The sequence below is a fragment of the Canis lupus genome, chromosome 1 (assembly GCF_003254725.2).
Source record: "Canis lupus dingo isolate Sandy chromosome 1, ASM325472v2, whole genome shotgun sequence".
Taxonomy (NCBI): Eukaryota; Metazoa; Chordata; class Mammalia; order Carnivora; family Canidae; genus Canis; species Canis lupus.
Window position 1 is genome coordinate 117,933,510 of NC_064243.1, and position 25,818 is coordinate 117,959,327.

Genomic DNA, 25,818 nt, shown 5'->3' on the forward strand with positions numbered 1-25,818 from the left:
GCGCCAACATCAGGGGAGGCAGCCCAGGGGCAGGTGGGTACAGGTGGGCACCCCCGGCGGGGGGTCATGGGCAATCTACGTGGCTCAGAGTCCAGCTCTCCCACGGCTCCCTCGGTCTCAACAACCGTCGGGGCAGCACTAACTCCTGAAAGTGGCCTGGAAGATGCTGCTTTTGGCAAATGAGCGTGGAGAGCATGGCCCAAAATTCTGGGTTTTCAGCGACGTGTAGTAACTGGAGAAAAGAGGCCACTGTGGCCAGAGATGCGGCCACTGCCCCCCACCCAGGGTCACGCGCTCCCTTGCTGCGACTTCCAACCAAGTGTGGCACACCAACTGGGGTGGGCTCGGCTGGGAGGACTCGGGCCCCCCGCCGAGGGAAGCATGGTAGCCCGTGGGCAGTGCGGACAAGCGTGCCTCCAGGGCCCCCACGAAGGGAGAGAAAGGAGGAGGGCTGAGTGTGCAGCCAGGAGGGACCGAGGCCAAAGCCGCCTGGACATCAGAGGCGAAAAAGGGGGAAGCCTGGGAGGCCCTGGCTAGAGAGCAGAGCGGCCGGCTCAAGAGTAAGCGAGAGCCAGAACCAGCCCCCCCTTCCTGAAACGTTCTCGCTGGGATCGCCTCCTCCTCCTCCGAGAAGCCTCCCTGATCTTGCCCAGGTCAGTCCCCTTCTCGGAAAACAGCTTTCCCGTCCCAGGGCAGCCTCTGCCTTTAGGTACTTGGTTGCCCAACACCCAACGACCCGGGGAGGTGCTTCTTCAGTCCTCCAGGGGGCCTCCCAGCTGGGCCCTGGCGGCACCCCACTGTGGCACCCTACTGCCGCGCCAGGGCCTGATCCGAGTCCCACAGCCTTGCTTCCCTGGCCGCGACCTACTGGCCCGACCCTACCGGCAGAGAGACCAGAGAGACCGCACCTACTAGGGGAGGGCAAGGCCAGGAGCCGGGGTGGGGGTGTGAGGGGTGAGGGGGGTCCGGGTATGGGGGGGTCCAGGCACAAAGGGACTTAAGTCCAAATATCCAGAGGCGCCTCTGGCCGCAGGGCCCCCCCAGGGCCCCCCCCCTGCAAGTCCCCGCTTCCCAACCCTGATGCGCCGCCTTTCAGAGAAAGGGTATTCTCCTAGTTTCCCCAAACCACATCCCATTAGGCCACTGCCCTTCAGACAGCCCCACAAACAGAGCCCCACATTATTCCGAAGCCTGACAAGCAAACACCTACTTTGGGATTTCAGAGGGATTCATACAAAAATAGTTTAAAAACACATTTTTTTTTTTATCCCCTGAAACGGAGCTATGCGACCTCCAAAGGGGACACCTGTGAGTTTCTTGTAATTTTTCTAAGAAATAACAACCGGGGGCCAAGTTTGCTTTTTTTAGAAGAAAACTATATTCTTTTAAAGAAAATGAAAATATTCTCAAAGGAAAAACTTAATTTAAGTCAAATCATACACTTTTTGTCGAGTAGCGGGTGCCCGGAGCCTGACCACGCGGCCGGGCGCCCCCTCGCGGCCTCTGTCCACCGAGCCCTGCGGCTGCAGTCGCGCGAGTTCCCGCCCAGGGCTGCAGGGGCCCAGGATCGGGTCCCCCGGGGCGCGGGATCGGGTCCCCCGGCGGGGCCGCGCCTGCAAACACCCGGCGGAACCCCGGGGGCCACCCCGCGGCGGCCGAAGGCGGGGCTCCTCCGCGGCCCCGCCCCAAGGGGGCCCCACCCGCCCGGGACCCCCACCCGCCGGGACACGCGCGCCCTCGGGCCCTCGGCCAGGCCCCCGCCTGCTAGACCAGCCCTGCCCCGAGGGCGCTCCGGGAGGGAGGGGGCCGGCCCCGCACGCCGCGCCCCTGCACGCGGTCTGGGTGCCCGCCCCAGGCGGAGGGGCGCGGGGGACCCGGGAACGGCAGGCGTGGCGGGGGGAGGGAGGAAGGGAAGGAGGGGAGGGAGGAGGAGGGAGGAGGGAGGACGGAGGAGGGCAGGGCGGCCGGCAGGCACAGACGGTGAATAAATAGCAGCAGCTTCGCCGGGGGCCGGCCCCTCGGCCGGGCGGGGGGCGCGGGGGGCGCGGGGGGCGCGGGGGGCGGACGCCCGGCTCCGCCCCGGCCCCGGCCCCGCCCCCGCCCGCGCGGCCCCGCCCCGCCCCGCTCAGAGCTCCGTGACGTGCACGGCCGAGGGCAGGGGCCCCGGGCCCAGGCGCCGCAGGTGGCAGCGGCGGCACAGCAGGTGGCCGTCCAGGGGGTAGCAGCGGCGTCCGTCCTCCCCGCTCAGCTGCAGCCCGCAGTCCTAGGGAGAGCACAGCCGGCGGGTAAGCGGGGCGCGGGGGCGCCCGAGGGAGGGCGGCTGGGGGGCGGCCCGGGAGCCGCGGCGCGGAGGGGGCGGAGGGGGCGGCTCGTAAGGACCCGCGATGGGGCGCGGAGGGGGCGACCTCAGGGCGGGGAGATGAGCGCGCACCCCACGCCGAGGGGCCGCTGGGGCTGCCCGACCCCGCACCCCCCACCTCCCCGCGCGCTCGGGGGCTCTCTCCCTCCCTCTCCCCCCACCTCAAAGAAATTAAAAACAGCAACAAACAGCGCCTCCCAGGGAGCGCAGGGAGCCCAGAGAACCAGAAAAGAGAAGTGGATTCAGGCGCCCAGACTCCCTGGGGGGGAGAGGGGGAGGCGGAGCTGAGCCGGAGGGATGGGGCCCAAGTTAGAAAAAACCCAAACTGGGTGGACCCGAGGGCACAGCGAAGAGTCTCAAGAGTCTCGGAGGGAGGGTCCACGGCAGAAAGCCACTGAGAGCAGGACAGTGACAACTGAGAAGTGCCTTCTGCCCCCCCCACAGGGGTCCCCTCCTGCCTCCCCACCCAGGGGTTCCCTCCTGCCTCCCTCGCCCCCACACACACGAGGGTCATGGAGGGCAAGGCCGCCACACAACCTCTTCCGTCCCCTCCCCAAGGAGCCCCCTCTGGTCACACTCCCACCACACCCAGGGCTAACCTGCTTTGACGGTTCCGCAGCCCTGACCCCAACACCTGTCCTGCTCGCACCGGGCCCTGCCGCTAACCACCACACACCAGGGAGGCCTGGGGACAAGGGTCTCCCCGGCCCTGGCGCCCCACCCCTGAAGCCTGCCTTGATCGCCCGCTCTAGTGCTCAGAGGCCCCAGGGGGACCCCACGGCCCCCAGGACAGCAGACAGGACGCCCTGTCATTGCCACGGGGGAACTAGGGCGCCTCCTTCCCGGGTCCCGCAGCAGGATCCCAGTTCCCGCTGGGCCGCCTGCCCCTACCAGGGCCACCTGCTTCCAGGCCGTCCCCTGAGTGCCACTGAAGCTCTCGCTGACCCTCCCTCCCGCTTCTCCCTGGGGCTGAGGCCCGACATGCTGTTCTCGGCTTTTCTCCCACCTCTCCTGTGCTCACTCGGCCTGGCCTCCCCGTATGGCCCCTCAGCACCCCTCAAAGGTCACCGTTGCTGGGCTGTGCTGGGCCCCTCTCCTGCCGCTGCGACTTCCCTGGGAGACTCCCTCGCGCCCTGGCCTCCCCCACACGGGCCTCTGGCTTCCAGCCACGCGGCAGCAAGGCCTGGGTCTCATCCTACGTCCCCTGCTCTGGGTGCGAGATACGCGACACGGACCCTCGGGCCCTGGAGACGGGGGAGCAGAGGGGTGAGCCCTACAAGTGCCCAGGTGACCACCTCATGAGGTTCTCCAGGCCCCAAAGAGGGCCCACTGTCCTTGAGTTGAAAATTTGGGGGGGCCCAAACCACTGGAGACCTCGGGGGAGAGTATCAGAGAAGAGAGACCTATGGGTGCCCCGACTCCCAAATTCCTAGGCCCGCAGCCAGAGTCTGAACTCCAGCCCGTGTAGCTGCTGCCCCTGGACTCGGGCGTCCCCGGGGCCCCAGATGAGGGCACCTCTCCGCTCCCCCCCACGCCCTCACTTTCTCCAGGGCTCCCCGTGGCCACCTCCTAACCCCCAAACTGCCCTGTCCGGTCACTGACCAAACCCAGTCCCTTTTAACTGCCTGGCGAGCACGCAACCCCACGAGCCACCCCGAGCCAGGACCGCAGCCCCGCCCTTCTCCGCACGGCCAAGAGCCCCCTCCCCAAAGTGCTCCTGCCACCGTGTCACCCTTTTCCACCGCCCCCAGGATCAGTGCGTGGTCCTCAGCCTCACGTCCCAGCTCCTGCCAACTCCTCCTGACTCAGCTATGCACCTTCGCCCTGGCACCGTCTTAGCTGGGGCGTCCCCCTCTCCTGAAAGCCTTCCCTGATTCTCCAAGGCCTCCCACCTACTCCGACAAGTCACCGTGACTGCGGCAATGACCTGTGTAGACGTTGCCAGAGCACTCATCCCTGCTGCAAGAGTGGGGGCTCCAGGCTCATCCCTGTGCATCCCCAGCACCTCACCCCCTGGAGACCCTCAGTAAATATTTGATCCAATAGGAAGTGGGCTGAGGACATAGCTTGGGGAGAAGGGAGAGGGCTCCCTGGGGCGGCGGGGAGTGCGGGACAGAACCAGAGCCGGGGAGCTGGGCCCACAGGACACCGAGAGAAGTGGACACCTGCGTGTGGGCACCTGGCTGGCTCAGTTGGTTAAACGGCTGCCTTCGGCGCTGGTCGGGATCCTGGGGTCCTGGGATCGAGTCCAGTGTCGGGCTCCCTGCTCAGTGGAGAGCCTGCTTCTCCCTCTCCCCGCCCCCCAACTCGTGCTCTCTCACAGATAAAAATCTTTTTTTTTTTTTTTTTTAAAAAAAAGGGTCCTACATGGAGGGGGGGTGCCCAGCCACCAGCATTCCGGGGGGGCCCAGGCTTACCTCACAGTGGTAACACTCCACATGGTAGTCTCTGTCCATGGACACCACACGGATGGTCGTCTCACAGCCCTGGAGGAAGAGATGGGGTTCGGACACAGTCAGCAAATTGGGGTTTGGGGCGACCTGTGTGGGGTGTACACACCTACACAACACGGCCTGGTCGTGGCAGGTGCGCATTCGTGCCCATGTGGACCCTGCCTGTGGTGCTCCCACGGGCAGAACGGGCATCGGCAGGTGCACACGAATGGATGTCCCCCCGCAGCGACACCCAAGAGCACGCACACGCATCCGTGAGAGCTGTCACGTGAGTGTCTACGTGTGTCTACATGTTCTTTTCAGTTCTTTGCAGTCAGGAAGGGCCACCGCCAGTCCTGCCTCCCCAGGCACACCAGCCTGGGGCAGAGCCAGCGTGGGTGGAAGGCACAGTGCCGGAGAGCCCCCCCAGGATGTCTCCTGCACAGACTGCAACCTTCTCTCGCCTGCTCCCCCCACCACCTCAGCCTGCAGGGCGAACAGACCCGCGGAGCCATCCTTACGTCCGTGGGCAACGGAGCTGAGGGCCACCACTTCTAACTCTTGCTGGGACACACGGGTGCTTATGGGCACAACACAGCCCTCGGCCCTGAGGGATACGGGGCAGGAGCATCTGCTCCTCCTCCCCCGGGGGCCCAAGGCCTGGGGCCAGCCTGAGCAGAACCAGGCAAGGCTGGGCCAGGCACCTGGTCATCTCCACGTGAGTGGTTCCTACCTGTGCAGGGAGGATGGGACGGGCACAGGAGGCACATTTTGGTGCAAAAACCCTGGAAGAATAAAGGAAACCGGGAGTGACCCCTGAGTGGCCAGAGGCCAAGGGCAGAAAGGCAGACCCACCCACCCACGGGAGCCCCTCGACATGGCCCCAAGCCTCAGGACCCCTTTCCTTATGTGGACACACTGTAGGGGGGCAGCCTCTGCGGTGCCTTCTGGGCCTTTCATCTGGCTCCCCAATTCACAGCCACCCCATCAGCTCCTCCGGGATGGCTTCGGGTTCTCCTTACCCTCTCCCCTAATTGTCCGGGGGGGGGGGCCTCCCCTAGCTGAGACACCCACAAAGCCCAGCTCCACAGTGAGTACTCGTGATCCATGCAGGGCACCAACCCCACGCGCGGCAGCCGCACGGGACCAGAGCTCAGCAGGCCGGGCCTGGAGCCACAGCTGGGGGAAAGGACTGGCTGCTCACGTGGACGCCAGCCGGCCAGGGAAAGGACTCTGCAGAGGCTCCAAGCCCCCCACCAAGGGAGGTGGTCGGCCCCTGGGAGCAGAGGGACAGGTGCAGGTGGGGCAGCCAGGAGAGTGTCCCCGCCCCGCCCCCACCGCCAACTAAGAAGACGGAACATGCAGGCAAAGGCAGGGAGAGGAAAGAGACGACTGGCGCTGAATCATCCAAGAGAGGGTTCCAGACAGATCCAGGCCCTGCGCCCACCACTGAGGACCGACTGATGGGGAGGCTGGAGGTGGAAAGGCCAGGAATGGAGAATCCAGACAGGCAGGGGGGAAAGATGCTCCCGGGGAGGCGGGAGAAACGGCGGGGGTCACCTGCCCCACGGCGCCGGGACTCACGTGTGATAGTCTCTGACACAGTAGATGTTGTTCTCCACGTCCACTGTGAAGGGCACCCCGTCCAGGCACTCGTTGCACACCGAGCACCGGAAGCAGCCTGGGTGATAGGACTTCCCAAGGGCCTGCAGGATCTGGAGGTGGGAGGCACTGAAGGGTCAGTGCAGACGGAAGGCTCAGCACAGCCCCCGAAGAGGCTCTGGCTCTGAGCCCTTGGCAGGTCTGCAACAGGTGACGGGGGGTCCTAAGACCGCTCTTGTCAGAGGGGCTCCAGGAGGCTGGGGGAGGGTCTCACCATCTCCATGATGAGGTGTCCACACACGCTACACTTGTCGGCTGTTTGCTGGAACCCGGAGTACTGACGGGACACAAGGGATCCAGAATGTTAGGTGACAAAGGGGCACTCGCTGCCCAGCCAGCACCTGCCTCCCGGCCCCAGGTCTCCCTGTGAAGCAGGAGGGCCCCCTCCCCTGCTCCCACCCAAGGCACCAGCCAGGGCCCAGCTCCGACTCACCAGGAAGTCCTCCTGGCAGTAGACTTTGTCACCCACATTGTAGAACGCCTTCCCTCGGAGTCGTCTCCCTGCAAGGACGGGGATCGAGAAGGGGGCCTTGGGCCACTGGAACCCAGCGACGAGCCCCTGGTTCCATTTCTCAGGACTCTTCTCCAACAGATGAGAAGCAGATTATGGGCAAATTTTAACATTTCCCTTTATTAGTAGGTCATTACTATTAAAATAATAAATAGGGGATTGGGATCCCTGGGTGGCTCAGCGGTTTAGCGCCTGCCTTTGGCCCAGGGCACGATCCTGGAGACCCGGGATCGAGCCACGTCGGGCTCCCTGCATGGAGCCTGCTTCTCCCTCTGCCTGTGTCTCTGCCTCTCTCTCTCTCTCTCTATCATAAATAAATAAAATCTTAAAAAAGATAAAGTAACAAATATATTTTTTAAATTAAACAGAACCCACTGACAGATTGTTGTAAGAGGTTCTCAAAGCAAATATATAAGGAAGTGCTTTTCATGTGTAAACTGCTGTTCTGGTCAATTTTTAAAAATACATTTGCTGGGGCGCCTGGGTTGCTCAATGAGTTAAGCGTCTGCCTTCAGCTCAGGTCATGATCCCAGGGTCCTGGGATCGAGTCCTGAATCGGGCTCCCTGCTCAGTGAGGAGTCTGCTTCTCCTTCTCCTGCTCCCCCTGGTTATACTTTCTCTCTCTCTGTCAGAGAAATAAAGTCTTTAAAAAAAAATACATTTGTGGGACCCCTGGGTGCCTCAACGGTTGAGCATCTGCCTTTGGCTCAGGTCACAATCCCACAGTCCCAGGATCAAGTCTCACATCAGGCTCCTCGCAGGGAGCCTGCTTCTCCTTCTGCCTCTGTCTCTGCCTCTCTCTGTGTTTCTCATGAATAAACAAATCTTAAAAAAAAAAAAAATTGCTTCAGGGGTGCCTGGGTGGTACAGTCAGTTGACTCTTGGTTTCAGCTCAGGTCATGATCTCAGGATCATGAGATTAAGCCCCGCATCAGGCTCTGTGCTCAGCAGAGTCTGCTTGAGATTCTCTGTACACCCCCCCGCCCATGATCTCTGTCTCTCTCTAAAATAAATAAATATTTTTAAAGTGTTTTTTAAGGGGCAGCCCGGGTGGCTCGGCGGTTTAGCGCCGCCTTTGGCCCAGGGCGTGACCCTGGGGACCCGGGATTGAGTCCCACGTCGGGCTCCCTGCGTGGAGCCTGCTTCTCTCTCTGCCTGTGTCTTTGCCTCTCTCGCTCTGTGTTTCTCATGAATAAATAAGTAAAATATATTTAAAAATAAAAATAATAATTTTTTTAAAGATTTCATTCATTCATGAGAGAGACAGAGAGACACAGAGAGAGAGGCAGAGACACAGGCAGAGGAAGAAGCAGGCTCCATGCAAGGAGCCTGATGTGGGACTCCATCCTGGGTCTCCAGGATCATGCCCTGGGCCAAAGGCAGGTGCTAAACCGCTGAGCCACCCAGGGATCCCTAATAAAATGTTTTTTAAAAAATCACTTCAGTGGGACTCAGAGCAGACGTTCCAGAATGAATTGTCATAATCTGTGAACATTAGAAGTATAACTCTCACCAGTTAAGGCCCTCGTGAAAGGGGTGTTCCTGTCAAAACAAGAGCCCCAGCAGACCTGCCTGCTGTTAGAGGCAGCCCACCGGAGTCAGGAGAAAAACCACAGCGCCTAACAAGGAACAGGAGGGAGCCTCCTCCCCTGATAAAGGGCACCTGCGAGAAACCGTGACCTGCCATCAGACATTAGGGGGAAACATTAGAGGCTTTTCCTTCCCCTTAGGATTCAGCATGGGACTAGAGGCCCTACACAGTGCAATATGACAGGGGAAAAAAATTAAAAATTGGAAAGGAAAAAGTACAACTATCTTTCTTCAGGATATGATTGTGTTATATAGAAAATCATAGGGAATCTACCTGAAAAAAACCCTACCGGAACTAATAAATGAGCTTAGCAGGGTTGTAGAATGTGAAATGTGAAACCAAATATATTTGTATATCCTGTAATGAATGAGTGGAAAAAGAACTTACAATTTTTAAAATTGCATTTATAACAGCCTCCCCCAAACCCTGCAAAATATTGAGGGATAAATTTAATAAGAGATATGTGTGACCCTCACTCTGCCAAACGAGACTTTGATGAGAGGAATTTCAAAAGACCTCCATAAATAGGGGATCCCTGGGTGGCTCGGCGGTTTAGCGCCTGCCTTTGGCCCAGGGCATGGTCCTGGAGTCCTGGGATCGAGTCCCGCATCGGGCTCCCTGCATGGAGCCTGCTTCTCCCTGTGTCTCTGCCTCTGTCTCTCATGAATGAATGAATGAATGAATAAATAAATAAAATCTTAAAAAAAAAAAAAAAAACCTCCATGAGTAGAACAATCTACCGTTGCTGGAAGACCAGCTCCCCCTTGGGTCTCTCACACTTCTGCATATGTTACAGGGAACTGGCAGCTTTCGTTCGGAACTACCTCCCCAAGGACATCTGTGGAACAAACGGCTTAGAAAACAAAGATGGCTTATGTCCCTCTGAAGTCGAAAGCAGGTTTGTTTGCTGTCCAGTTTATACAGATAATGTGCTTCTCAGAAACACAGGTCACATAGCGTTGCTGGCAGCCCACTATAAAACATGAGGGCTCCCTAAGCTCAGGGCTCCCAGCCTTTACAGAGACCCACTGCTCTGCAGCACCCGCCTGGCCCCCCCCTGCGTCACCCCCATGGGACTTGAGGGCATGCACAAGGATTCAAATGTGAGGCTCATCCTGCCTGCAGGGCTGTGAGCTTCTGCCCCAGGAGACTCATGTCTTCAGTCAGCATCGGTGGAACAGTGGCAGACAAACTCATCAGCTTGCACGTAGGGAAAAAAAAAAAAACCTCTCAGTCCCTGACCATCATCTTCGTGGCTTCAAATGTTCTGTCATCAATTCTCCCCAAATTGATTTGTACGTGCAACACTACACAATTAAGATCCCAGCATTCTTATTTTTTTGTGGATACTGACATGCCATTCTACTCTGTTTCATTCTTTTCTTCTTTCAAACCCTTGCGTTGAGGGCTGCCTTCCAATTCTAAAATTTATATAAAAATACAAAGAACCAAAATAGCCAAATAATCTTGCAAAAGATTAACAATTCTGGAAGACTTACACTGCCTATCTTAAGACTTCAAGTAATCAAGACAGTGTAATATTGGGGTAAGGAAAGACCTAAAGATCAGTGGAACAGACCAGAATGCAAAAATAGACCCATAAATATTTCAATAAACACACAAGTTGGAAAGCAAAGTCTTTTCAGCATATGGTGCTATGACAACTGAAGGGAAAAAATGAAATATGGAACAAAAATGAAACTCAATTCCTCACCTCATACCATACACAAAAGTACATTATGAGGGGTGCCTGGGTGGCTCAGTCGGTTAAGCTTCCGACTCTTGATCTCAGCTCGGGTCTTGATCTCAGGGTCGTGAGTTCAAGCCCCATGCTGGGCTCCATGCTGGGCATGGAGCCTACTTAAAAAAAAAATGCCATGAGAATATATTCATAAAACATACATCTGAAAAAAACTTCTACTCAGAATATATATAGTCTAAGTAATAAAAGACAAGTAACTCTCAATTCAAAAGCTGAGCAAAAGACCCGGACAGACTTCATAAAAGAAGATATAAATGGCCAAGAGGCAGACAAAAAAGACGCTCAACCTTATTAGTCATCAGGGAAATGCAATTAAAACCAAGAGATACCATTTCTCATCCATTAGAATGGGTGAATTAAAAAGACGAAAATACCACTTGTTGGCAAACACATAGAATAACCCAACTCTAACATTTCTAGTGGGAGTATGAAAATGGCACAACCCCCTTTGGAAAAGTTTGGCAGTCTCTTATGAAGTTAAACATACACTTAGCCTATGACCCAGAAATTCCACTCCTTGGAATTTACCCGAGAGAGAAATGAAAACATTTGTCCACAGATGACCTGTACGAGAATGTTCACAGCACAATCTATCAGTGTGTGAACGTACCACAAACTGTGGTATGTTCATACAATAAAATTCTACTCAGCAATAAAAAGGAGCGAGCTACTAATACATGGATGGGGGGGCGCCTGGTTGGCTCCGACGGTAGAGCGTGCAACTCTTGATCTCGCGGATGCAAGTTGGAGCCCCACATTGGGTACAGAGGTTACTTAGGGGACTCGGGATCGAGTCCCATGTCAGGCTCCCTGCATGGAGCCTGCTTCTCCCTCTGCCTGTGCCTCTCTCTGTCTCTCTCTCTCTCTCTGTCTCTCGTGATTAAATAAATAAAGTCTTTAAAAATAAATAAATAAATATTTAAAAAAATAAAAGCTTAAAAAAAAATACTCCCCCGGGGAAATCTCCCTCCACACAGACCTCACCCAATTCCCACAGGCTGACCTCCACAATCAAAAATTACAAAACCATGTGATGAAACAGAGTGTCATGGGTGCCTGGGTGGCTCAGCGGTTGAGCACCTGCCTTCGGCCCAGGGCATGATCCTGGGGTCCCAGGATCAAGTCCTGCCTCAGGCTCCCCACAGGGAGCCTGCTTCTCCCTCTCTCTGCTTGTGTCTCTGCCTCTGTGTGTCTCTCATGAATAAACAAAAGCTTTAAATAAAATAAAATAAAATAAAATAAAATAAAATAAAATAAATAAAATAAAATCTCATTAATATACCACACCACCCCCACTCGAATGGTGGAAGACTGACGATGCTACCTGCTGGTGGGAAAGAGGAAAAACTGGAATTCTAATACATTGCCAGTGGGATAATACATTGTTTTGTCTACTGTGGTAAACCGCTTAGCAGCATATATTAAAGTGACACAAATGTTACTCCAGGACCCAGAAACTCCATTGCTAGGAAAAAAAAGTATAGGAGTGCCTGGCTGGCTTAGTACAGCATGTGAGTTTTGATCTCAGGGATAGGAGTTCGAGCCGCATGTTGAGTGTAGAAATTACTTAAAAAGAAAATCTTCTGGGACGCCTGGGTGGCTCAGCGGTTGAGCATCTGCCTTCGGCTCAGGACGTGATCCTGGAGTTCTGGGATCGAGTCCCACATGGGGCTCCCCGTAGGAAGCCTGCTTCTCCCTCTGCCTGTGTCTCTGCCCCGCCCCCCCCCCCCCCCCCCCCCGTGTCTCTCATGAGTAAATAAATAAAATCCTAAAAAAAAAAAGCAAGACACTATCAAAAATGTTGAGGCAAATTTTGAAAAAAGGACCAAAGGAAAAATAAATAAATATTTTTTTTAAAAAAAAGGACCAAAGAGAACTTCTAGAAATAAAAGAAATCCAATTAATGCAATGAAAAACTCAATGAAAGAGTTCAGTAGGAGGTTGAACGCAGCTGAAAGGTTTGGTGCCTGCCTTTGGCCCAGGGCACGATCCTGGAGTCCCACATCGGGCTCCCTGCATGGAGCCTGCTTCTCCCTCTGCCTGTGTCTCTGCCTCTCTCTCTCTCTCTCTGTCTATCATAAATAAATAAATAAATAAATAAATCAATCAATCAATCAATCAATCAATCAATCTTTAAAGAGAAAAAACGCAGCTGAAGACAAAAATAAGTGATCTGGATTCTAGTTTCTGTAAGACAGATCTGAGGAAATTAAACAGAATTGGAGACAGAGAAATGGATAATATGAGAGGAAGAGATTAAGAGACCCAATAGAATAAGAAAGTCTACTACTCCGAATTTGAATTCTAGAAGTAAATAATAGAATGGGAGAGAAGCAATTTTTGAAAATAAAATAGCTAAGATTTTTCCCTAAATTGATAAAAGACCTGAAACTTTAGGGACACCTGGGTGACTCGATCACTTAAGCATCTGCCTTGGGCTCAGGTCATGATCCCTGGGTCCTGGATGGAGTCTCGCTTGTGCTCTTTCTTTCTCATTCTCTCTCAAATAAATAAATAAAATCTCTCTCAAAGAAAAAAAAAAAAAAGAGCCGCACACTCTACCGACTGAGCTAGCCAGGCATCTATATATACATTAATGAGTTTTTTAATGTGAATCCGGCCTAGTCGTCTTCAAATAAACTCAACTTGGACATAATGTATTATCTTGATTATACACTGGTGAATTCGGTTCTGGAGAAAAAAAGGGGAATAAAATAACTAGTACACACACAAAAAAAATTCCCAGAACCAAGGGGGCAAATCTCCAGTCTCGCAGGGCTCTGTGTGTGCCCAGGACAACCGCAGTGGTAAAAAGCCTACACCACACATAAATAAAACACACAAGCTGTATCGTCCAACTTCAAGAGCACGGCTGCCGTTGTATCGAGGTCAGTGACACCACCTGGAACTGGGCAGCACACGGCCTTGCCCAGAGGCCACTGTAGCCAGGACTTGTGCAACGTGACAGTCCTCCCAAGAGCTCCCCAAAGGAAAACCCGGAGCACGCACACACAAACGTGAATCAGAAGGGCATCAGAACGTAGCAGCAACAGTGGCCGCTGGAAGGTAAAACTACGACCTCAGAATGCTGAGTGAGGGACGCCTGGCTGGCTGAGGCCTTGGGGAGTAGGACTCTTGATCACAGTCAGGGTAGTAAGTTCAAGCCCCAAGTCAGATGTAGAGATTCCTTAAAAATAAAATCTTTAAAACACACACACACAAACACACACACACTCAGTGGCTCAGTCTGTTAAGCAGCTGCCTCTGGCTCAGGTCATGATCCCAGGGTCCTGGGATCAAGCCCCGAGTCTGGGCTCCCTGCTCAGCGGGGAGCCTGCTTCTCCCTCTCCTTCTGTTCCTCCCCACACCCTCATCCCCACTCCTGTTCCTGCGCCCTCTTGTGCTCTTTCTCACTCACTCTCTCTCTCAAATAAATAAATAAAATCTTAAAAAAAAAAAGATTAAAAAAAATGCGGAGTGAAAAATGTTTCAAATTTAGGAATCTATTCCAAACTACGATGTATGAGCATAGAATAAAGGCATTTTAGAGCAGAATTCAGAACACTGACCTCCCACGTGCCCTTTCTTAGGTAACGGGAGCAAAATCTCGTAGGCAATGCTTCACAGCTTTGATTCTTTCTTTCTCCTCCACGTTGTTCAGTAGCCAACCTTACCTCAGACAGCCTGGTTCCTTCAAGGGAAGCCTGAATCCACTCCCCTTATCCCTCGATGGGCTTGATTAGTATAAAGATAACTCCTCCTCCCTTATTACGGTATTACTCAGAGACGCAGGCAAGTCGGTCAATCAATCATCACACTCCCCACCGCCAAAAAGACTGGCTCAGGAATGGATGTGTGAGATGCTCTGGCCAATGACATACAAAGAGATATTTGCTAGGTGCTTTCTGGAAAAGAAATTTCCAAAAATGTGACCGGAACAGATGTCCCCTCTTCCTCCAGACCAGCGGGGCACCAATGGAAGTCTCAAGCTGCCTCAGACATTTCACCACCCTAAAAAAAGCTGCCCCAAGGCAAAAGCCAAACCCAAGAGAAACCGAGCCAAGCTTCTCATAGGGCCTGAGCCACTAGATCAATCACAACCTGAAGCCAGCCCTTATCTCTGGGTTCCCAGTTCAGGGAGCCAAAAAATATTCTGAGTTTAAGCCTCCTCAGCAGCATCTCTGTTCTCCCCAGCTAAAAGCTTCCAGGAAAGAGTGGATTCAATGCAGGGAGGATACAACAGGGCAAAGCAATGAATGGGCACTCCACAGGGGTCCAGAGGGCCTCCCAGTGGAAATTCAGTAGGATGCCTTATATAATGGGGCCTGGGGAAGGAGGTGGAGGGACAAAGATAGGATGAAACAAGCCAATACAAGGGAAAGAAAAGGTTAAAAAAGGAAAAAAAAAAAAAAGGAAACGTAAAAAACTACAGAATGTGATCACAGTATAATTTTTGGCTCTGCCGTGAATTTTTAAATACTCAAAGTAACATAAACCTGGCTTATTGACTTAATCACAACTTATTTATTTAATTTAATTTTTTTAAAGATTTTATTTATTTGTTCATGAGAGACCCAGAGAGAGAGAGAGGCAGAGACAGGCAGAGGGAGAAGCAGGCTCCTCGCATGGAGCCTGACACAGGACTCGATCCCAGGATCCCGGGATCATGACTGAGCTGAAGGCAGATGCTCAACCACTGAGCCACCCAGGCGTCCCTTGACCACAACTTATGATGGAATTACACTCAGAAAACTGGAAGGAAGAGAAGTGGGCAGTGTAAGAACCTGTTCCTCATCTGTCAAAGCAAAAATAAGTCTGAAAATGGCACATCCCCACCCGCACTCTCTGAATAAAGAAATAAATAAAATCTTTTTTAAAAAAGAAAAAGAGACAGCAGTGTATGATTGTTACAGATGCAGGGATGTGTACTAGATTCTAGAAACTGCTAAAAAAAAAAAAAAAAAGTACCAAGCAGTTGCCTCTGGGGAATGGGACCAGAAATGGAAAGAGGAGTGGTTTCTGCTATGGCAAAAACAGCTTCTCAGGACACTCTGACTTAACACTGTGCGTGTACTACACTCCTGTAACATAAAATATTAAAGTGCTTAGTATCAATAAATGAAAGATATTTGCTTCGGGGCAAAGCTTGAAGAAAAGAGGGTGGAATCAAGAGTGAAGATTTATTAGGTTGGTTGGATAATAGCTACTTTTTTCTTTTTAGAATTTCGTCTAGGTTAAATTATAACATTTTAGTTGATACTTGGGAGAAAAACAATAAGTAAACTGCAGGGAAAAGAAATAGCAGCCCCACGCCCAGGCAGGAAGCACAGTTCTAGCACCACGCGCCCCACCCAGGCAGCCAGGAGACATGGGGCCCCAAGGCCAAGGGCCCGAGGGGCAGCCTTTCCCTCTGGCGGCACAGGGCTCCCCTCCTGGTTCCACACCTCCCTCCCCAGGGCCCAGCGGATCTCCCCGGGGGGCCTGGACCTCCCAAGCAGGCCAGGCCCAGAAGGAGAGGGGCCACAACTCAGCCTCCTCCACACTCCACCTGGGCCAGAGCTGGTGGCAGGTGCTGGGCACTTAGGTGTCAGAGGGCCGAGGAAGAGGTCACCTACCACAGGAGTCACAGGTGAAGCAATCCGTGTGATAGAGGCTCCCCATGGCCTGGCAGGCCTGCCTCGCTCCGTAGATGCCAAGCCCGCACTTGATGCAAATGCCTACGGGAGAGAAGCAGGAGAGGTCAGCCCCCGACCTAAGGCTGCCTCACCTGGGGCCAATGAGCTTCCCAAGGCCTCCATCGCTCAGGTACTAACAGCTAACAGCTAACGTGGGAACCACGAGGGTGTCCTGGGTTTGTGTCTGCTGCTCTTTGAGATTCAAAGAAGTAAGCAGAGTCCCCGGCACCGCCCTTGGCATCAAAATACCAACGACACGCAGGACGCCTGGGTGGCTCAGTCGGCTCAGCATCTGACTCTTGGTTGTGATCTCAGGGTGGGGAGATCGAGCCCCACGTCGGGCTCCCTGCTCAGCTCAGAGCCTGCTTGAGCGTCTCTCCCTCCCTCTGCCCCTTCCCCTGCTCACATGCACCCTCAAACACACGCTCTCTCCCAATAAATAAATAAGTAATCTTTAAAAATAGTAAGGACATTTTTAATAAAGATTTTATTTATTTATTTGAGGGGCAGGAGAGCCCGAGCAGGGGGAGAGGGAGAGACCGACTCTCCTCTGAGCAGGGAGCCCGATGCCAGGCTCGATCCCAGGACCCTGGAATCATGACCTGAGCCGAAGACAGACATTTAACTGACTGAGTCACCCAGGGGGCCCCACGAGTGACACGTTTATACTTGAGAGTCATTCTGAGCCCCTTCACCAGTGACCAGAGTCTTGGATTGATAGAAAATCCTTCCTGCTGTCTATGAGCCAGAAAGAAGGGACACCTGGGTGGCTCCGTGGGTGAGCATCTGCCTTCAGCCCAGGGTGTGATCCTGGAGACCCAGGATTGAGTCCCACATCAGCACAGCGACACTGCTGGCCTCTCACAGGTCCCACGGTTTAGGGGCTGGAGATCTGGCCACGCACCAGGGAAGTCCCCGGGCTCGAGGAGCCTCTATGCCGGGGAGGGGGGTCACGGGGGACGGGTGACCACAGGTAAGCGGTATCTCCAGTGGAGACAAGCGCTGTGGGGGGACGTAAGGCTGATGAAGTATATATCTGAGCGTGTGAGCTTTCAATAGGATGACGGAGAAGGCCCCAGTGCCAGGGTGACATTTGAGCTAAGGTCTGGACGAAATTGGGGAGGAAGGTGCCACCTGGGATTACTGGGTGGGATGAGGGACGCGCCTCTAGCAGCACAGGCCGGGGTGCCCAGCAGTCAGGGGTGCGTGGTAAGGAAAAGGGTGACCAGCAATGGCAGGACGAAGCCAGGCACTGGTCCCGGGGGACTCAAGGGACCCAGAACGGGGCGCCCAGCCTGAAGTCCGAAGTTCCCTTCAGCGCCCCGGGGTGTCCCATCCCTCCCAGAGCCGGGAGACGGGCTCCCCGGGCCTTCTAGACCCTAATCTCCTGGGTGCTCCAGGACGCGCTGCCCTCACGCTCTCCCTCCGGTCTCCCCCAGAGCTCTGGGGTGGTGACATCAGCCACGGTTGCGCCTGTCCCCGTCCCGCCGCCCGGGGTGGCCGCGTCCCGACCGCGGACCTCCCGGCCCGATGCTGCTGGGGGCCGCCGGCTCCTCCTCTGCGGCGTCGGGGGCCTGGCGCACCCCGGCCCCAGCTCTACTGGGGGCTCCCGGGCCTGGCCTCCCCGGGCCGGAACGTAAGGGAGGCTGACGGCCCAGGGGGGACCCAGGGGGCCCAGGGGGCCGGAGAACAGAGCCGCCGGGGTCCCCGCCACGCCCGGCTGCTGGGGGAACGCAGGCCCAGAACCGCTAACGGGTCAGGATTTTCAAAAGAAGCTGGAAACCGAGATCCGTCCGTGAAAGGTCACCCCGGGACCTCAACTGCTGACTTGGAGGTTTGGAAAACGCAGGAGAGGACACAGCAGGCCCGTGGGGCTCCACACGCGGCTCCACGCCCCCCTGCCCCCCCGCCCCCCGCCTGCTCTCGCCCCCCGGCCCGCTCGGGGTGTCCAGGGTGCGCGGGTCCCTCCGACTCTCAATCGCAGCTCCTCTGTTCTCCCGTTTTGGCTCCATTCCCTCCTCTCGGGCCCCCCTCCCCGGGCCTGACGCAAGTCCCCAATTCTCCTCCCAAAGGCCACGTCCAGGGTGTCCTGCAGCCTGGCCCCCAACAGCCCACCGCTTCTCCTTCTAAAGTGAAAATGACCCAGGCCCTGCCCCTAGCTCTTGTCCCCGGGCTCTGGGGTTACCAGAGGCCACGCTGAAGAGCGAGAGTCCCCAGGCCGTGGAAGCAGCGCAGGAGGCTGTGACTTTGTATGACTAGTGTTTGCTCCGGTTTGGGTTTTTTCTAAATATGCGCTTGCATCACTTTCATAAAAAGACACCGAAGGGACGCTGGGGTGGCTCAGCGGTTGAGCACCTGCCTTCAGCCTGGGGCATGATCCGGGGGTCCCGGGATCGAGTCCCGCATCGGGCTCCCCGCAGGGAGCCTGCTTCTCCCTCTGCCTCTGTCTCTCCCTCTTTCTCTCTGTGTGTCTCATGAATAAGAAAAAAAAAAAGGACACCAAAGGAGGAGAACCAAGTGCACAGTCTCCACAAAACTCAGGGAGCGCAGCATTTTGAAGAGGGTGGACTCTACCGATGGGATGGTGAGACCAGGCCTGGCAAACGCCGGCGGGGCCAGGGCGTCACCAGGGTCCTATGCAAGAGCTGGCTCGGTCCCGTGAGGGGGGACAGAGAGCTGAGCCTGAAGGGGGGCAGGTGAGCAAGGCAGTGCCAACCAGGTGTGGCGATGGGAGGAGGTGAGCACGCCAGCGAGACGTGGTGGCCACGCAGGGGTGGGTTTGCTTCTTTCTCCCCTTTTTCTTTTTTTCCCCTTTTTCTTTTAATGAAAGACCCTTGATATACTTACAACCAAAGAAAAAGACCAATGGAAAGAGGAGAGCCGAAGATGGAGGAGGTGGGGTTGGAGGCAGAATGACCCTGGTCCTCAGATCTGGACGCGGACTTGACACCCTGAGGGTACCAGGCCGCCTGCATGTGCCGACCTCAAGTTTTGCAGCAAAGCACAAGGCAAGTGCAGGAGCCAGAAGGGCACGAAGATGACTGAGGGAATAAAAGTGGGATCCAACCAAGGCTTAGGGCCACGCGACGGGTGGTGCCCAGATCACAGAGGTTCAAGACCAGCACCCCGCCAGCCGGTGTAGCAGCAAAAAAGGGTGCTGGGGCACTGACTGGGGGTCGGGGTTCTGCAGAGCAGAGGTCATTTGAGGAAACTGAGGCACCAGGGAGACCAGGTGGCCGTCTCAGCGAAGCAAAAACAGAGTGTGGCCCTGGGAGGCCGTGGTGGCTCCAGAGGAGGGAGGGGGGGAGGTGGCCCAAGTTAAAAAGATTCTGGAAAAAGAAAAAAAAAAAAAAAAAAAAAAGGTTCTGGAAGCTTGAGGCTGTTGGCTGGCTAAGGGCCGCGGAACTCTGTGAGGAGAGACGGGAAAGTTCTAAAGATGTAAATGAATGGAGAGAAGGCCCAGGTCAGTGAGCGTCAGGGCCCCGGAGAAGGGGGGACGACGGCAGGAGAGGAAGAAACACCCTGCGGGGGTGGACTCCCGCACACGGCTTGAGCTCACGCTACCTGCACGCTTCCTTTTGCAGAACTTTGCGTTCTTCAAGGTGGAGTGTGTGAAAGAGCCACCTTTTAGAGCTCCAGAAGGCCAAGTATCAGCACTAAGTCATCAGCAATTCAAGCCGATAGTTGCCCGAGTTTTTCGAAATTAGGAAAATGTTCCCTAGATCTGGCTTCCCTTGGGGAAAAAAACAAAATCAAAAAAAGATCTAGCATCACTCGCCTCCCACCCCTCGGGGCCCTTTAGAGAGGATGACCACCGGCCTCTGAGGTCTCGGGCCACCCGCCCTCCACCGTCCCACCACCTGCTTGGGTCCGGCCACCTCGCTTCACACAAAGATGCCATCAGCAGCTGCAGAGGCCCTGCGGCACCCACCCCGCCCGGGGCCCTGCAGGGGGGGACAGGAGACCAGAGCACCGGAGTCATTCTCTCCAGAAGACCCCCCCCTCCCCCGGGTGCACCTGCCCTGCATGAGAGGCGACCGCTCCCTCGCCCATCTCTGTGCCCCCAAGGCCACCTGACAGCAGCCACAAGACCTACCAAACTGCAGATTCTCACCCTAACGCCCCACCCCCCCGGAGGGCCTGAAACCCTTCCTGGCGCCCCCTCCCAAAGGCGACCCACCCGTGGCCCAGTCACTCCCTTGAACACCTGGGCCCTCCCAGGCGGCCACCCTGGGAGCCAGGGGTGCAGCGCAGGGCTCCCCGCCTCCCCGGCTCACACTCTTCCTCCGCCTGGACTGCCCCCCAGGCCTGGCCTGGCCCCTACACACCCTCCTGTGTCGAGATCCAGCTCGGGGCGGTCCTGAGCTGCCCGCGGGAGCGAACGCACGAAGCACACGGATGGGGCGCGGAGTTCCCTGGGCGTGAGAACCCCCCCACCCCCCACCCCCGGCCAGGTGCCTCGTCTTCCTGCTTCCCTCTCAGCGACGCAGGGAGGGTCCTATGAGGTCTCCAAGGAACTAGGGATCGCGGGCCAGGGTCAGCCTGGGGGAGGCGGGCCAGGGTCAGCCTGGGGGATGGGGGCCAGGGTCAGCCTGGGGGATGGGGGCCAGGGTCAGCCTGGGGGATGCGGGCCAGGGTCAGCCTGGGGGATGGGGGCCAGGGTCAGCCTGGGGATGCGGGCCAGGGTCGGCCTGGGGGATGCGGGCCAGGGTCGGCCTGGGGGATGCGGGCCAGGGTCGGCCTGGGGGATGCGGGCCAGGGTCGGCCTGGGGGATGCGGGCCAGGGTCGGCCTGGGGGATGCGGGCCAGGGTCGGCCTGGGGGAGGCGGGCCAGGGTCGGCCTGGGGGATGCGGGCCAGGGTCGGCCTGGGGATGCGGGCCAGGGTCAGCCTGGGGGATGCGGGCCAGGGTCAGCCTGGGGATGCGGGCCAGGGTCAGCCTGGGGGATGCGGGCCAGGGTCCCCAACCCGGCTGGGGCTGGCGGGGTGCAGGCCGAGCAGAGGCCCGCGCTGAGGGCTACGGAGGCACGATCCGTTCCCGGCCACGACCTACCCCGGGAACGGCGGGCGCCGCCGCGGCCCCCCCCCCGCCCCCGCCCCCGGGCCTTCCTCCCCGGCCTCCGCGGGTCCCCCCGGGCCTGCCCCCCCGGTCCGCGGGTCCCCCTCCGCGGCCTCCCCCCGCCCCGACGGCGCGCCGCCCGCCGCTCACCGAAGTAGTCCCGCGCCGTGCGCGCCTCCAGCGCCCGCTCCAGCTCGCGGGTCAGCGCCTCCAGCCTCCGCTCGGCCGCGCTCGGGCCGCCGTCCCGGGCCGCGGGCAGCTGCAGCGCGGGCAGCGGGAAGGCGGCGGGCGGCGCGGGCTCCGGGGAGCGGGCGGGCGCGGGCCCGGCGCCGGGCGGGAGCAGGTCGGCGTAGGCGCCGGCCGAGCCGCGGGAGCCGAGGCTGGACACGCTGGAGCGCGCGCTGCCCCCCGACGGCGGCCCGGGGCCGGGGCCGGGGCCGGGGCCGGGGCCGGGGCCGGGGCCGGGGCGCGGGTCCGGGCGGCCGCAGCGCGGGCTGCCGTGGCGCTGGTCGAAGCCCAGGCTGATGCCGCTGGAGCGCGCGCTGCCGCCGTCGGAGGCCGCCAGGCTGGCCCTCGGGCTGCTCGCGGGCTGCGCCGGGAGCTCGGCGGCCGCCGTGCGCCGCGGGCCTCGCTCGGGGCCGCCGCCGCCCTTCCCCCTGCGGCCCGGCTTGGGCGCCGCCTCGTCCCCGGCCCCGGCCCCGGCCCCGGCCCCGGCCCCGGCCCCGGCCCGGCCCCCACCGCCCCCGGCCCGGGGAGGCGCCGCCGGGCTCGGGCTCCCGCAGGGCCAGCCCGGCCAGGAGCAGGGCCGCCTGGTCCGCGGCCGCCCGGGAGCGCTGCATGGCCCGGCCCGCGGCCCCGGCGCGTCACCTCCGCCTCCGCTTCCCGCCGCCGCTCCGGCCGCGCCGCCGCATCGTCCGCCCCGAGCCCGGAGCCCGCCCCGGGAGCCCTGGGCGCGGGGCGGGGCGGGGCGCGCGCGGGCCGGGGTCGCTCCGGGGGCCGCGGGCTCCGCGGGGAGGCGCGCGCGGCGGCGGCGGCGGCGGCGGGAGGCGCGCTGCGAGCCCGGGCCGCGCCCTCCCCGGCGGCCGCGGGGCGGAGGGACTCCTTTGTGGGGGAGGAATGCGAGGAAGGACACGGCGCTGCGGCCTGTGGAATGCGGGGGGAGTGGCGGCGGCGGCGGCGGCGGGCGGGCGGGCTCCGGGCTCCGGGCTCCGGGCTCCGGGCTCCGGGCTGCGCGCTGCGGCCACCGACGGCCCCTCCGCCTCGCCGGCGCCGGCCGCCCCCGGACCCCGGAGGACCCCGGGCCCTCGACGGACCCCTGGCGGCGCAGCGGCCCCGGGCGGGGGGTGGGGGTGGGGGTGGGAGGGGGGCTGGAGGCCGGGCCCGTGGGGGCCGCTGTGCGCAGGGTCCCCACCGCCACCCCACCCTCACCTCCACCCGTACCCCCACCCCCTTCACCCCCACCTACCCCCACCCACCCTCAACCCCCACACCCTCACCCCCACCCCACCCCCCTCACACGCTCACCCCCCACCCCACCCCCACCCCACCCACCCTCACCCCCAACCCCTCACCCCCACCCACACTCCCTTCATCCCCTTACCCCCACCCCGTTCACCCCCACACCCCCACCTCCTACACACACCGTCAGCCCCCCTCACCCCCACATCCATGCCCTCACCCACCCTCACACCCCCACCCCCACCCCCAGGCAGGCCGGAAGCAGCCTCAAGCTCCGCGCCCTCACCCCATCCCCACCCCATCCCCCCTCACCCCCCACACACACCCTCACCCCCAACCCCTCACCCCCACCCACACCCCCACCCCCTTCATCCCCTTACCCCCACCCCCTTCACCCCCACTTACCCGCACCCCCCCTCACCCCCTCACCCCACCACACCCCCTCACCCACCCTCACACCCCCACCCCCACCCCCAGGCAGGCCGGAAGCAGCCTCAAGCTCCGCGGGGGCGGGGAGCCCAGAGGCGGGGGCCACAGGCGGGGCGGGGGGAGGCGCCCCCTTCTCCCCCCAGCTGCCCTCAGAGCCTTTGGGGGGCGCCAAGGAGGCAGGCCCTGGGACACGGTGGAGCCCCGGGGACCTCGCCGGGGGGAGGGAGGCGAACGAGGCACAAGCTACAAAGCCCTTGTGGTGTATTTCAAACAGCTCGTAGGGAAGAGCGAACGTCACCCGCCGCGCGCGACCTGCTGTGGCCCCAGGAAAACCACTCGAGTGGGGAAGGGTTTCTCTCTTTGGCAGGAACCGCCCCCCCAAAGGCTCAGAGAGTTTCAGGAAGGTCGGGGAGGCAGGGAGCCTGGGTGGGGACGGTGGTGGCGCAGCCTGACCAGGGGGGACCTCGGGCCTCGACGGTGCGAGGCAGCCGAGCTGGGGGTGGGGGCAGGTGCAGGTGGACGCAAGCGTTTTGGGGGAGCAAACACCCAGAGGAGCCATCCCATGAGAAATGATCTCCGCTCGAAGACCAGCAAATTAAAATGGCCAATGCAACATCGCCTGTCACCCAGCACATTACCTACTATTTAAAAATGGGAGCATTGGCAAGACTGTGGCCCGGCGGGCGTGCGTGTCACCGCGCGAGGGTAGTGGGTGCCTCCCGTCAGCAGGAGCGATTCCGCGGTCTTAGTGTCATCAACAAACCAAAGCGCTCTTATGCGCAGCGATGCTCGAGACTGTTCTGGGGAAGGCGTCCAAACTGCAGACGGTGACGCAAGCACAAGTGTTTCTCCTCCTCTTGACTATCCAGTCCCAGGACGTCTGGCCTGCTGCGAAGGACCTCTCCGCCCTCACAGGTAGTTCTTAACCCTTTCATCCCCACCTGCCCAACCAGAGCCTTCAACCAGACTTCAGCAGCGTGTTGGAGTCAGCCGACACACATTGCCTGCTCTAATGGTAATTAATTAATTAATTGATAACGAATGCCCACAAACCATCTGAAATGTCTGCTTTCTCGCTCCCACCTCCGCTAAGGCCCTCTCCGCCCTCCACCGACGTAGGGATGTTCCCCGCGTTCCCCTCTCTCTGCGGCCTCTTCCTTCCTGGCCCGGGGTGCGCTGAGAGCTGTTCAACAACCAGTGCTCTTGGGGAGAATCGTACCAACCGGGAGCCCCGGTTTGTAGCATTCAGCAGTACCACCGTGGGCAATTTCAAGCGGGTTACTGCGTGGAGTGGGGAAGAAAGGAGTATAATCACCTCTCCGAAGCTAGTAGGAGCCGGTTCACGACACAGTTGTGGGGTTCGGTCTCTCATCCCATGCTCTGGGGATGGGGACACACTCAGGGCATGTTCAGTCTAGTTTCACACCAAGTCCTAAACCGTAGTCTTTTCCTTCCAATTCCCCAGAGGCCGATCCTACACAGAAGGTCTACACTAACGGGGACTTCAAGATCCCCCCTCCTGTCTCCCTCAGACCCCCTGTAGTGTCTGTATTGTCTGGACCCCCATTATGCACACAAGTCAGGAGTTTCCCCAGTCTTAGGACACACTCAGATGCCAATCAGGTGTGGCTGTTGAACTTGGGTTCCTAGGGAAGAGGGATGGCGGCACATGGCCAAACTCCCCGTGGAGGAGTTTCTGGGATCCACTCCTCTCTCTCTCCAGCCTGCAACGATCTTTACCCTCATAAAATAGTGCTTCCTGGGGAGAGCAGTGGGGAAGGCCACCCGTACCTCTCGGGCTCAGCTCCTAAGAGCCAGTCTTCCCACGCAGACCCAAGGTGTGTTCTTTGTGATGCTCCTCTCCTGGCAGGACATCTTACTGGGAGCTGTGCCTAAAGGGATTTTTCCATCTTCTCCTTGGAGGCCCGGCTCTTTCAACCAGACTTGCATCCACCAATTTCCCCTGGTCCTGGTATCCCCTTCAGGGACACAGGAGGGTCAAAGCATTGACAGCTGAAACCATGGACAGGCTTGGCTCCCCAATCTAACAATCAGGGTTAGGATCCGATGATTACAGCTTGCTTCCTTCATCGGGGAGAAAGTGGCCACCTTGGAATGACCTTTACTTTACTATCTTGCCCTGCTTCCAGGAAAGGGAATTTGTACACAAACTTTGTCCGGGGCCAACTCCCAGCCATCTGCAGTTCCATGGGCCAGGACATTTGGGGATGCTGCTTCGTACAGATTTGTTATATTTTTTGGTAAACATTTTACTTATTCATGAGAGACACAAAGAGAGAGGCAGAGACACAGGCAGAGGGAGAAGCAGGCTCCCTGCAGGGAACCCGATGCAGGACCCCATCCCCGAACCCCGGGATCACGCCCTGAGCCAAAGGAAGATGCTCAACTGCTGAGCCACCCAGGCGTCCATTAGCACATTTTTGAGCAGGAAGTTGGGTGTTCATGATTTTTAGTGCTGCTAGAAGTTGACAGGAGCAACTGGGAAGCCGGACAACACACGGGAACCCCATCCCACCACCACCTCTTGCTGCGTAGGTAAGAAGTTTCTGTGAACACCAGCCCTTAGTGTCTTACTGCTTTCAAAGATTTCTACCCAGGCCGGCGAGGTTGGCAAGGTCTTCTAAGTGTAGCATAGTGCAGAGTAGGGATGCAGTACACGTTTATAGGACAAGTGAATGACAGCGTGCACAAGGAGTACACTTTTCTGGGACAGAGAACGTGAACTGTTGGTGTGTTTCAAAGTAAAAGCCCGAGGGACCTACTTGGAGCACTTGTACTTCTAGTAAAATTTTCCTCAGAGCCCTTTCCTGCGTAAGTCATCACTTGCTGCAAGATTGAAAGTTTTAAATTTTTTTTATTT

The 25,818-nt window shown here is 58.0% G+C and overlaps 2 protein-coding genes across 3 annotated transcripts; one reads left to right on the top strand and one right to left on the bottom strand.

Annotated features, from left to right (window-relative positions):
• Positions 1-1,354: 1,354 nt before the first annotated feature.
• LOC112645541 (WT1 interacting protein) lies at positions 1,355-25,778 on the bottom strand. The gene is made up of 13 exons (XM_049110387.1): positions 25,721-25,778; positions 24,818-24,916; positions 23,991-24,218; positions 23,634-23,755; positions 21,789-22,151; positions 21,201-21,729; positions 15,933-16,034; positions 6,887-6,954; positions 6,668-6,730; positions 6,376-6,506; positions 5,525-5,576; positions 4,777-4,845; positions 1,355-2,263 (listed from the first exon to the last, which is right to left on the bottom strand). The coding sequence occupies exons 1-13, from the start codon at positions 25,776-25,778 to the stop codon at positions 2,126-2,128; spliced, it is 2,022 nt and encodes a 673-aa protein (XP_048966344.1). The 3' UTR covers positions 1,355-2,125.
• Positions 2,449-4,785, top strand: LOC118353856 (basic proline-rich protein-like). 2 transcript variants are annotated; one of them, XM_035712786.2, is made up of 2 exons: positions 2,449-3,646; positions 4,111-4,785. In XM_035712786.2, exons 1-2 carry the CDS (start codon positions 2,657-2,659, stop codon positions 4,231-4,233), a joined length of 1,113 nt encoding a protein of 370 aa, XP_035568679.1. In that variant the 5' UTR covers positions 2,449-2,656; the 3' UTR covers positions 4,234-4,785. The 2 variants fall into 2 exon arrangements, with proteins under 2 accessions (XP_035568679.1, XP_035568680.1); XM_035712787.2 differs by having other exon boundaries at positions 2,450-3,625.
• Positions 25,779-25,818: the final 40 nt, after the last annotated feature.

Excerpts from the sequence above, each read along its gene's own strand:
- LOC118353856 (XM_035712786.2), top strand. The coding sequence starts at position 2,657 with ATGGGGCCCAAGTTAGAAAAAACCCAAACTGGGTGGACCCGAGGGCAC. Across the intron at positions 3,647-4,110 it reads TGAGCCCTACAAGTGCCCAG|GATCAGTGCGTGGTCCTCAG; the intron begins GTGACCACCTCA and ends CACCGCCCCCAG.
- LOC112645541 (XM_049110387.1), bottom strand. The coding sequence starts at position 25,778 with ATGACTTACGCAGGAAAGGGCTCTGAGGAAAATTTTACTAGAAGTACA. Across the intron at positions 24,917-25,720 it reads TAGAAGTACAAGTGCTCCAA|GGGATACCAGGACCAGGGGA; the intron begins GTAGGTCCCTCG and ends GTGTCCCTGAAG. Across the intron at positions 6,955-15,932 it reads CTTCACCTGTGACTCCTGTG|GGAGACGACTCCGAGGGAAG; the intron begins GTAGGTGACCTC and ends CCGTCCTTGCAG.